This window comes from Oryctolagus cuniculus, chromosome 14, assembly GCF_964237555.1.
Source record: "Oryctolagus cuniculus chromosome 14, mOryCun1.1, whole genome shotgun sequence".
In the NCBI taxonomy this organism is placed as follows: Eukaryota; Metazoa; Chordata; class Mammalia; order Lagomorpha; family Leporidae; genus Oryctolagus; species Oryctolagus cuniculus.
The window spans coordinates 60,578,279-60,590,721 of record NC_091445.1 but is presented as its reverse complement, the minus strand read 5'-3'; the positions used below and the strand labels follow the sequence as shown (position 1 = coordinate 60,590,721).

At 41.6% G+C, this 12,443-nt stretch overlaps 1 protein-coding gene across 1 annotated transcript; it reads right to left on the bottom strand.

The window, feature by feature from the left end:
* Positions 1 to 476: 476 nt before the first annotated feature.
* On the bottom strand, positions 477 to 12,276 carry BRIX1 (biogenesis of ribosomes BRX1). Its single transcript, XM_002714131.5, has 10 exons — positions 12,082 to 12,276; positions 10,029 to 10,140; positions 8,416 to 8,459; positions 4,322 to 4,392; positions 4,025 to 4,074; positions 3,860 to 3,933; positions 3,663 to 3,713; positions 3,430 to 3,531; positions 1,124 to 1,252; positions 477 to 917 (listed from the first exon to the last, which is right to left on the bottom strand). The coding sequence occupies exons 1-10, from the start codon at positions 12,238 to 12,240 to the stop codon at positions 648 to 650; spliced, it is 1,062 nt and encodes a 353-aa protein (XP_002714177.2). The 5' UTR covers positions 12,241 to 12,276; the 3' UTR covers positions 477 to 647.
* Between the last annotated feature and the right edge of the window lie 167 nt (positions 12,277 to 12,443).

Here is a 12,443-nt window from a genome sequence, read left to right as displayed (position 1 = left end):
CTCTCCTCTCTGTGTAACTCTTGACTTTCAAATAAGTAAATAAATCTTCAAAACACACACACACAATCACTCAAGAAAAACCAATACCTGACCAAAAATGATTTTTTTAAATCCAATGACAGATTATTTCACCACTGGCAAGGGTACAAGGAATTAACTCTAACTTCTGGTGAGGTACAATTTTTGGAGAATTAAGCAAAAATAATAGTGTTCAAAACATTTGACCCGAGTTCTACTTCTAGGAAACAAACTGTGTAGAAATGCTCACTGCAAACACCTAAGCCAGCCCATCCTTCCCACCCCCAAAAGAGATAAAAATGAAACCTCCAATAAGAAACTGATTACTTTGTTTTACAAGTAATTAGGACCCCAAAATAACAAAGCTGAATTCCAACTTTGCTAAACCAAAAGAGGACTAACCTTTGAGTATGCTTTTTTACTGACACACACACAAAAACTTTGAAAAGAAAAACAAATTAACTTATCAGTTCTGGTTTTATTTTATTTAGAAAAACATCATCAAGATTTAAAATTTTCCTTTATTCAATGTCACACTAAATAGACCTAAGAGAACCTAGAAAATAAAGTATTTACATATTCAGTATGGAATAAATACACGCTAACTGCAAATCTGGTCACCCGCGGATTCACTTTGCATTCCCTTTGTTCATCTTCTGTTTCATTTTCCTTTGCCTCTTGTAAATCCTTTTCTTTCTTGCTTTCAAATCAACTTTAGGTTCCGGTTTCTCCCACTGTATTTCTATGGGTTTCTCTTCAGCTGGAGTAACAAAAACATCTGCAGTGGGATCATGGGGAAGTATGGTCTTCGGCTCTTTCTTTCTCAGTTTCTGCACGTCCTTCACTTGCTGTTTCTCTCTGTACTTTGCAGCTGTCATGGATCTTACAATACGCCGATGCTAGAAAAAAATTACACATTTTAATAAGGCAAAGACATTCACTTATGAAAACTATTTCCCTTCACACAGTGTCATTAAAAAAAAAGTAGAAATTTTCAAGTTTATGCAGCAAACACCAAATTCAGTTTCATAGGTAAAAGAGAACATTAATTATTTCATAGAAATGTTCTGGTACAACAAAGACCATTAACAATGAAACAGCTTACCATGTTTGGAGACTGGTAGTGAGGATTTTCATATAAAGTTGGTCCTCCAAAACTCCCCTGGAAAATCTTTATAAGATTTAAGACAAAACGAGGTCCTATTTCTACAAGAGCAGCATCTTCTTCTATGATCTTTAATAAAAAGGGAAACATTTCATTTTGGTTTGAATATACTATCCTAGAAGATATACTGCCTATAACCTCATTATAAGTGTGCCTAAATAACTTACAATCAGCAAAATTAAGGTAGAGGTGAATCCTGACAAGTGCCAATGCATCAATATTTTCTGAAATCTATCACTAGTTACACAGAGTTGGTATGACAAAATACAAACCTTTTCTTAGTGTGTCCTTTCAAATTAAATAATTTTAATTTGGTTCATATCTTGCTTCTCAGTTTAATATAAAAGCATTTTTGAAAACTTATTTTTTTTAAAAAATATATTTATTTTCATCTACTTGAAAGGAAAAGTGACAGAAACAGAGACAGGTATTTTGAGATCTTGTATCTGCTGGTTTACTGTACCCTCAAATGTCTACAACAATCCTGAAGCCAAGAGCTTGGAACCACATCTGGGTCTCTGACATGGGTGGCAGAGGCCCTAATACTTGAGCAAGCCATCATCTGCTACCTCCCAGAACACATTAGCAGGAAGTTGGATGTGTAAGTAATGGGATGTGAACCAGAACTCAGCTATGAGACTGTGGGCATCTGAAGAGGTGGCTTAATCTGCTGTGCCATGACACCTGCTCCTTAATAAGGTACATATTCTTTATTTTTTTTTTAAAGATTTACTTATTATTTGAAAGAAAGTTATAGAAAGTTGGAGAGGGAGAAGAAGGGAGGGAAAAGGGAGGGAGGGAGGTGAGCAGAGAGAGAGAGGTCTTCCACCCGCTGGTTCACTCCCCAAATGGCCGTGATAGCTGGAGCTGGGCAGATCTGAAGTCAGGAGCCAGAAGCTTCCTCTGGTCTCCCACACAGGTGCAGGGGCCCAAGTCCTTGGGCCATCTTCTACAGCCTTCCCAGGCCGTAGCAGAAAACAAGATTAGAAACAGAGCAGCCCAACGAGAACAAGCATCCATATAGGATGCCAACACTGTAGGTAGCAGTCTACCTGCTAAGCCACAGTTCCAGCTCCCAAGGTACATATTCTTGAAAAACTGTGTTTAAAATATATTTTTAAAGTTGTAGCCAACTAGAATCTGTCATTGTAGCGTAGCGGGTCAAGCCATTGCCTGCAATGCCAGCATACCATATGGGTACCTGTTAAAGAGTCTTGGAAGCTCCACTGTTGATCCAGTTCCCTGCAAACATGCCTAGGGAAGCAGTGGAAGATGACCTAAGTCCTTGGGGCTTGCACCAGGTGGAAGACCCAGATAGAGTTCCAGCCTCCTGGCTTTGGCCTGGCCCAGCCTCAGCCTTTGCAGCCATTTGGAGAGTAAGCTAGTTAGATGGAAGACCTATCTCTAACTCTGCCTTTCAAATAAAATAAAATAAATCTTTAAATATATTGTGGCCATTATTAATACACTGTTTTAAAGCACACCATGGGAGAACCCTTTTAAAGATTCAATCAAGTATATATTATTATTATAGATCTGATTGAAATCACATTAAAAGGCATGATTTTATTTATTTATTACTGATTATGAAATTAACAGAAAACTTACAAACGATACAAATTAAGAATGGGACACATTTAGCTCACACTGCAAGGCAGTCAGTAAAAAACATGCCAGACTAGCGCCTAGCTTACGACCTACACCATCTGAAATTTTATTGTCGCTGGTCTCTATCCCATCTCCTCCTTTCTGCAGACTTAATCCACCAAACTCCTGCTTTTTTCACCTCTTCCCTGATGAGTCACTATATGACTCATCCAGTAGTCCTCACTTTAAGCCTTCTAAAGGAGTAATGTTTTTCTCTGTCTTAACCAACCCCCAGGTGGATGGTAGCCTTTTAGAACAGAAACTTATATTTTACTGTATTTTATAATATTTGTATACTGTACTTTACTGTATCCTTTATAGCACTTAACATAAATTGGGAACCCAAGTACCTCATAGGTTTTCCTTCTTATAAAATGAAAAATATGGTGGCTTGTTAGGAAACTCAAACCCTGTATCAACTGACAGTCATGAGAAGAGTGCACAGAGGTCACTTCAGGAATGAGATAGAATTATCTGCAACAAATCTCTTAGGGTAAAGGAAGCTATTTAAAACAAAAGGGTCTGTTAATCTGATTTTCTGTGTCTCCAAGCCCTGTGTATCCCAATTTATTTTAAAGTCTAAATAAAATAAAGCTAACCTGAAAGTTCCGAAACCATATCCTATTATCCAAAATGGAGAATGTAAACACATGGTCCACAAATGGTTGGCTTTTGGGGTGATACCGTGGTGTACTAAAGATCTTAAAAGAAAAAAAAAGTATATTAGCTCCTTACAATATCACACATAATTCATGCTTTTGACAGTTAGCAAAAAGTCCAAAAGATGCTCACTTACAGTTATAAAACTATTTTCTGGAAAAGTTTTGTTTACCTGAATTAAGAGTTCTTTTAACAAAGCATAATGTGGTAATTCATCAAAAGCCTATAAAATAAAATAAACAGATTATTTGACAGTTGAGTGCACATTTAAAAACAGTTTTCTTTTTTTAAGCAATTACAACTATATCCACTAAAATACAACTGTGCAGAATAAGTAATTGTATCTCACATACTGAATGAGGAACTCACAGGATCAAAGGACAAAAGGGGTCGAGAACCTCTCAAGCAGTTTCCAGTCATCTTTAATTCAGCTAGGGTATGAACTAGAAAAAAAAAGTTGTAACTTTGGCACAATTACTCCAAAAGATTGTTTTAGCTTTCTCATTAAAAATATTTATAACTAAGTCAACTTACCATTTTGAACAAGGAATTTAGCAGATGGCCCATGAGGTGAATTTGAAAGCCTAAAGAAGGAAGTTTTTTCAATTAGTTACAATTTAGAATGTAGTAAATGCTAGGCACCTATTCCCAGGAAACAGCACAACATGCTTAAAATGTAAATGTACTTAGTTTTCTTTAATGGGTTCAAGGTTTTCCAAATTGAATAGTTTGTTTCATTTTATAGTCTTTTATATAAATGACTACCTATAAGAACTACCAAGAATGAATCCACTTCTGTAAGTTCAATCCAAATCTTAGTAATACTCTTACCACATATAGAGATCCTGTTTTTTCTTAGCTTCAAAATAGATGCATTTATTGCAGTTTTTCATTTCACAGACCTAAATGAAAAAAGTACACACATATAACATAAATACAAATGGAACTAAGTAATTCATCATAATATCCAGTTTCCTCTAAATATTTCAGTAGGTAACAAAGGTCTAACTTATTTATAGAAACAAACATTTAAAGTTCCTCTTAGACTTTCTACCCATGTAGAGTAGTCACTCTGCCTACCGCTTTGGCTTAAATATCCTATTTATTTATTTTTTTGGGCCACAGCATTCTATAGTATTAAGAGGTCTCACTTGGAGATTACTGGAAGCCTCTTTTCTTCTGACCATTCTCCAGTGAACAAACTGAAAATATGTCCAACACATAGCATTCTGCAGTCAACCCTACAAACATAGTGCTTATAGAACCAAAGACATTTCATAATGCTTATTTTGATTTTTTACTTTTTGGCTTTTTTAAGATCACAAAATTTAAGGTCTTCTTCCCCAGTTATAATTTCATTTCTGAAGACATGGTTCCATAAAATCACCAAGGGACTGGTGAGAAGTGTTAAGTACACAAAACTTATTTCAAATTGAACTGAACTTCATTGTCTTGAAAGTTTACAAAGTCATACTTGAGAAATATACAAAACACTACAGGAGCTAAGTCTTAAATTACTGTAGTACTGATAAACCATCTGATATAGTACTAATAAAGTCTAACTACTTGAGACTACACATCTACAAAAATGCTCCAGCTGTTTTTCTTTTGTAACATAAGATTGATTTATTTTGAAAGTCAGAGCTATGGAGAGAGAGCTCCCATACACTGGTTCACTCCCCAGAAGGCCACAAGAAGGCCAGGCTGAAGCCAGGAGCCTGGAACTCCATCTGTGTCTCCGACCTGACTGCAGAGGCCCAAGGACTGAGGGCATCTTGCACAGCTTCTGCCAGGCCATCAGCAGGCAGCTGGACTGGAAACCAGCACCCGTATGAGACGCCATCACGGTGGCAGCTTTATCCACTATGCCACAACACCGGCAGCCGCTTTTGTTTCTTACTAGTTTCAGAATAAACACAACTAGAGGAAGTGTGCGCCACTCCGGGCCTTTGCACTTACCTTCTTTTCTACCTAACACGCTTCCCAACTCTACCCTTCTTTCCCTAAAGTCTCTGCTCAAATACTCAAATATTAAGTTGAAAATTATCCCTATGGAAAGGTGCTTTCCCAGCCCAGACTAGGTTTTTGAAAACCTATAGCTTGCATCCTTATTAGACTGTAAACTTCATAACAACAGGGGCATTTTTCTATTTAACAATGTTTCCTCAGCACACAGAACAATGACACATTGTAGCCAAGGTTCAAAAATCTGTACTACAAGAATAAACAAAAGCTTTCCAATAACAAAACAGAATGAGAACAAAACAATTCTAAATTTCGGGGACCGGCACTGTGGTATAGCAGATAAAGCCACCGCCTGCAGTGCTGGCATCACGTATGGGCACCGGTTCGAGTCCCGGCTGCTCCCCTTCTGATCCAGCTCTCTGCTATGGCCTGGGAAAGCAGTAGAAGATGGTCCAAGTCTCTGGGCCCCTGCACCCTCGTGGGAGACCTAGAAGAAGCTCCTGGCTTCGGATCGGCTCAGCTCCTCAGCTCAGCTCCAGCCTTTGCAGCCATCTGGGGAGAGAACCAGCAGAAGGAAGACCTCTCTCTCTGCCTCTCCCTCTACCTGTGTAACTGTGACTTTCAAGTAAAATAAATAAAATATTAAAAAAAGAACAATTCTAAATTTTGAATAATTGGCTTTAAAAAATACCTTCAAGAATACACTGAAAATTTAACCTATCACTAGCTTATAACACTTTATCAGCAAATCCAAACACAGTATTGTGGGGAGCATTCGGACTAGACTGAGTTACTGGAATTAAGACTTATTCTATGCATCTGCTCTCCCACAATATGGCGCTGGGAGAGGAGGCAACAGCTTCTACCCAGCTGCCTCTCACCAACTTGACAAGCTGCAGGACCTGCTCCTGATTGAAGGAGAGCAGCGTACTCGGCGTGTGGGCAGCCGAGTTGGGATTGGCAGAGGAGGACTATAAAGGAGGAGAGAGACGGCATGCACCAGGAACATCTATGGGGAACATCTAGCTGAAGGAACACCCGTGCAGCCCCCAAGAGAGCCGGCCGGCGGTGTGCCGCTCCCCTGCGGAAGTGGGGAATGTGGCCAGGGGGAACTGCCCTTCCACGGAGGTGGAAGGGATAGTAACCAACCCGGGAAGAACCAGCAGCAAACCCGGGGAGGGCCGAGCAGACGAAAAGAACAGCGCAGGGTCCTGTGTCGTTCCTCCACGAAGAGGGGGAGCGACATAATGGTGCCGTGACTCGGATATGAAGCCTAGGCAGGATCCTGTGTCGTTCCTCCATGAAGAGGGGGAGCGACACAGTATATTTTAATTATTTTATTTTTACTAATTTCAAAGGTATCAACATAGATAGGAAGACAGAGTTGAACTCCAATGTGCCAGTTTACTTCCCAAAAGCCTGCAACAGCCAAGGCTGGGCCAGGCTGAGGCTAGGAGTTCAGAACTCAATCCCATGTGGGTTACAGAAACCCAAGTACTTGAGCCATCTCCTGCTGCCTACCAGGGTACACATTAGTGGGAGCTGAAACGTGAAGCAGAGCTGGGGTTCAAACCAGGCATTCCCTTATGGGATGCAAGCATCCTAAACAGCATGTTAACTACTGCACCAAATGCCTATAGATAGCACTTTTAATATTGGCAAAATGTTTTAACACATGGGTTTTCTATAAATATTTAACACCTTTGAAATTGTATACTATACATGCTGATTAACAGTACCTACTGTGACACTGGTACAGTGAGGGAGAAAAAAATGATATAATCCTTCTCTCTCCAGGAACTTTCAGTATGCTTGATGGGACAAGACATAACAATGACTTCAGGCCGGCCCCGTGGCTCAATAGGCCAATCCTCCACCTGCGGCGCCGGCGACACACCGGGTTCTAGTCCCAGTCGGGGTGCCAGATTCTTTCCCAGTTGCCCCTCTTCCAGGCCAGCTCTCTGCTGTGGCCCGGGAGTGCAGTGGAGTGCTTGGGCCCTGCACCCCATGGGAGACCAGGAGAAGCACCTGGCTCCTGCCTTCGGATCAGCGCGGTGCGCTGGCCGCAGCGCGCCAGCCGTGGAGGCCATTGGAGGGTTGAACCAACGGCAAAAGGAAGACCTTTTTCTCTGTCTCTCTCTCTCACTATCCACTCTGTCAAAAACAAAACAAAACAAAACAAAAAAACCCAATGACTTCAACTAATATATACTTAAAACTAAATTATAAGATATAAAATACCAAACAATAAAATTTCTGAAAACTAGTTATTAAAAGGTCAATAAAATTTATTTCTAAAAGTTTTTAAAATAAAGATTTTATTTATTTAAAAGGCAGAGTGACACAGAACATGGGAGCAATAAAGAGAGATCTGTCTTTCATCTGTTAGTTCACTCCCCAGATGGCCACAACGGCAAGGGCTGGGCCAGGTTAAAGCCAGGAGCTAGAAACTCCATCCAGGTCTTCTACATGGGTGGCAGGGTCCCCCAAGGACTTGAGCCGCTGTCCTCGGCCTTCCCAGGTGCTTTAGCAGGGAGCTGGATCAGAACTGGAGCAGTCAGTACTTGAACCTGTGCTCCATTATGGGATACCAGGATTGCAGCCACTGTGCCACAGTGCCGGTCCCCTGAATATCTTCTATAAAGTAATTTTTAAAAATCACCAAATAACTGACTTATTTTAATCAAAAAAATTTTAAGTTGTATTTATTTGAAAGAGAGGGGAAGAACAGAGGGATAAAATCTCTCATCTGTTAATTCACTCCCCAAATGCTCCTAACAGCCAGAGCTGGGCCAGGCTGAAGCCAGGAGCTAAGAACTCAACCCAGTTCCATGTGGGACTCAACCCAGGACATGAGAGGCACATGTCCCAGGCAGTGGCTTAACTGCTGAGATGAACACTTGCCCCCAAACTTACACATCTCTAGTAAAATATTTCCTGTAATTACTTCATAAAATTACCTCATTAATCACAAACAATTTATCTTTACGGTCCATCTTAGTATCTATAAAAAGAAAAAAAAAGCAAGTAAATAAAAGACCACAAAATTATTTCAATCAAACCACACCTACTATCTAGAAAATAATTTACGTGTTTTTATACTCTTCAGTTTAAACATTTTATAAAAACACCCAACTACTTCAAATACCTCAATTCTTCTTTTAATATTTACTTGAAAGGCAGAGTGACAGGAGGAGACAAGGAGAGAGATCTTACAGCTGATGGTTCACAACGGGGCCTGTGTCAGGCCAAAGCCAAGAGGCAGGAACCCCATCTGGGTCTCCCACAGGGGTAGCACTTAGGCTACCGTTTGCTACCTGCCAGGCACATAAGCAGAAAGCTGGGTCAGAGCACAGAGCCGCTGGGACTTGAGTTTGCACTCCACTAGGAAATGCCAGTGTCCCAAGCATGGCTTAACCTGCTGTGCTACAATGCAACTCTTTTTTTAAATGTAAAGAACATCACTAAGTAGAAAACAATCCTAAAGAATTATCAACTATGGTTTAAGCAGTATTTCTCAGACTTTAGGCAGCCTGAATCCTTTCAAAAATGGAAAAATTCTCATAGAACTGTTCAAAGAACCAGTTTGGGGAAACAGTCATTAAGAAACTTTTTTAATATACTAAATTTTGAATCAGAGTTGTGGAAGAAAATGGATTTAAAAACTTAGTTATGAATTACAGAAAAAGTGTAAACAAATTCAAATTTCTAGTAGTTTAAAATATCTAAAGATATTCCAGTAATTTCAGTTTGAAAGCACTGATAAAAACACTAAGTTAAATTACAACCAAAGTTCAGCCAATTAAAACCAAAAGCACCTCTTAACACAGGCACAAAATCAATTAAACAATGGTACTGCCTCTATCCAAAATTCAAAACTAGATATTCTTCATTTACTTACAGAAAACTGGTAAAAAAAAAAAAAAATAACTTGGCATAAAACAGATTAAGCCCAACCTAAAGGTGTTTTAAATCCTATTCCAGGATTATGATTTTTTTTTTTTTTTTAATAAAAAAAGATTTTAAAAAAGGTTCAGGCGGGCATTGTGGTACATCAGGCTAAGCCACTGCCTGGGACACCAGCATCCCATATGGGTGGGGCTGCCAGTTAGAGTTCCAGTTTCACCATGTCCAACCCGGCTTTCTTCTAATGTACCCTGAGAAGCAACAGATGATGGCTTGGGTGCTTGGGCCCCTGATGCCCACAGAGACCCAGATGAACTCTGGGCTTCTGGCTTTGGCCTGGCCCAATCTAGACATCGTGGGCATTTGGAGTGCAAACCAGCAGATGGAAGATCTCTTTTTCTGTTGCTTTGTGTTTCAAGTAGATGAAACTAAACATAGAAAAAAGAAAAAAAAAGGCAACACATAGCAGGCTTGAATCCTTTAAAAGGTCAAATAATCCCACTATCTCATGACCTCCAACAGCATTTTTATGAAGGCACCCCTGGATCTTCAGAGGTACTGTGGTTCTTTATCTGACAACACTGTGTAAGTCAATATACATGGAAGTTAAACACACAGAAGCAGTGTTATAGACACAAGTCTTGAAAGCATATAATATCAAAGCTACCTGCTTTAGAATGAGGCATCAGCATTCTCAAGTCCTGCATTAAATGTCTTGTCCTGAAATTTATTCCTCTGGAAGAAAAGATAAGGATCCGTTCCTTGTTTTTCCACTTGCCCTAAAAAAAAGAGCGAGTGAACTTTTAAAATCTCAAACCTATCTTGTCTCTTAGTATTGTTTAAGAAGCTATTTGACTTCCTTCTCCCAACCCTAAAGGCTTTCTTACTCTCTTTTTAATATTTCTGTTCTCTCCATCGCAGAGCGCTTCTATCTAGACAGCTTCAATCATCAATTCTACAGGAGAGTAAGGAACTCTTTCCAGCCAGAAAAATCTACAGTCACCCCCAGCACCCTCAGAGGATTAGTTCCAGTCCCCTCTTCCTCCAATTTCTGATGTAAAATGGCAAGAGTATGTGCACTTCCTGTAGACTTTAAATCACCTTTAGATTAGTTATAATCCCCAATGAAATGTAAATGCTTCAGAAACAGTTGTTATACTGTATTGTTTAGGGAATAACAAGGAATAAAAGCCTGTACGTGCTGAGTTCAGAGGCAGTGTTTACTTCAGACTGAGGTTGCTGAATCTTCCACTGGTGCTTATTTTCCATTTCATCAGCACAAATAAATGCTACCAACTTCTCTTTGCAGTAATTCTTATTCCTTTCTTGTCCACACTGACCTTACTTAGGTCCTTATAACTTTGAATCAACTGCAAATTTCTTCAATGGCCCCTCTTCCTAGACAGGAGCTCCTGTAACTGACACAGCCAACCGCAGCAGCTAAAGCTTTATTAAGCACAGCTTCACTCACCCTACCTCCCATGGTTTCTAAACAAGTCCAAAAATAAGGCAGCTTTAATACTGGACTCTAAAATGGGCTAAACCACGTTTTCATCTTTCCAGAACCGCTGCTCCACAACAACTCCAGGCTTAGGCCAATCTCTCTCTACCCTTCTTTCAAGAAAAACAGATTTTCAGGCTCTTACCCACTTCAACACCTTTAATCAACTCTTTCAGCTTTCCCTCGGACTACTCCCTCTCATTCCGGACCAAAATTCTCCCCTTCCCTTTGAAACCCAGCTCAAAGGCTAAGTTCTCCATGATTCCTTCTCATCTTAGGGTAAAAACGATCTCACTCTCTCGCATTGCCACCGACGGCACCACGGCGTGACTTAGATATGACCGCACTTCTTCCTAGCTCCTTAAAGGAGGAGGGAGAGCATTCCCATTTACTGACGATCTAGAGGCCCAGTTTACTCCTCCCCAAAAGTATCTCGCTCCTCTTAATCTGCAGATGAGAAACCAGCACCAAACGTCACCGACACCGACTACCGGCTAGGCTACCACTAAGCACGGGGGACACAGAAGTTAACGTCCCCAGGGTCCGTCTTTGCTTAGGGAATTCTCTCGGCTGAAGGCTAACTCCGAAACCTGTGCTCATCTTCTGGACCACCACCATCAGCTCCTGCACATTCTTGGTTTTCTCCTGACCGCCAGCATCTCCGGGGGAAGAGGTCCCACGCTGGTCGGCCTTGCAATCCCTCAAGCCAGAGGAAGCCTAACTGGACAGTCGCACACGGCTCCTTAGAAGCGTGTTTGGTGAGACAGCTATACGATCTAACGTATTTTTCACTATCCCTTCAGTTCAAGACCCAGATCAAGGCGTCAAAGGCCTCATCCCACGAACAACTTTCCAAAGGTTCCCAAGGCGAGCTTCAGGGTTCCCAAATGACACTGGCCGACCACGGCAGTACAGACCGAAACAACTTCGCAAAAACACACCCTCCAAAAGAGGTAGAAAAGAACAAGGAAAAGCCTATGGAAACACCTGAGCTGAGTTCTCCCCTACGCCGGGTAAGGAGGGTTCCAAAGCCCACCGCCTAAACGAGGACGGCGGCGCGTACGAGTTAGGTGCACACATCATGCACAAACCGTCCAAGAGCACTGCTGGGAACGGGTTCCCCCAACACCCCAGCTACTCCGAAAGGAAGAGAGATTTAGGGAGTCCCGGGGAAGGCGCGTGGAGCCGCCGCCGCCGGCGTAGCGGTAACCGCTTCTACCTTGCACACGGGGCCGGGGATACGGTCTCTGTTTTCTTCCTCCACCTCTTCTGTCGTGACGCCACTCTTTGCCTGCGGCCCGGCATCTCTGTCGTCTTTTTTCGGCTTCTTCGCCTGCACCGGCAACCCTCCACGCCGCTTCCTCTTGGTGGCCGCCATCTTGCCTCGACACCACTACTGGCTTTTCTTCCGGTTCCCCCCACTCCACCGCTCGCTCCACTTCCGGTCTCTATGGTACCGCACGCGCTCCTCTATGGCCCCTCCGTGGCTCTCTGGCGCTTACTTCCGGTCTCGATGATACCGCTCGCTCTCCTCTATGGCTCTTCCGCGACTCTCTGGCGCTTACTTCCGATCTCGGTGGT

What these genes read in the sequence shown, in the direction of transcription:
- BRIX1 (XM_002714131.5), bottom strand. Translation starts at nt 12,240, where the DNA reads ATGGCGGCCACCAAGAGGAAGCGGCGTGGAGGGTTGCCGGTGCAGGCG. An exon ending in GATGCCTCATTCTAAAGCAG is followed by an intron (nt 8,460 to 10,028) that starts GTAGCTTTGATA and finishes TTCTTTTTATAG; the next exon opens with ATACTAAGATGGACCGTAAA. An exon ending in CCCTTTTGTCCTTTGATCCT is followed by an intron (nt 3,714 to 3,859) that starts GTGAGTTCCTCA and finishes TTTATTTTATAG; the next exon opens with GCTTTTGATGAATTACCACA.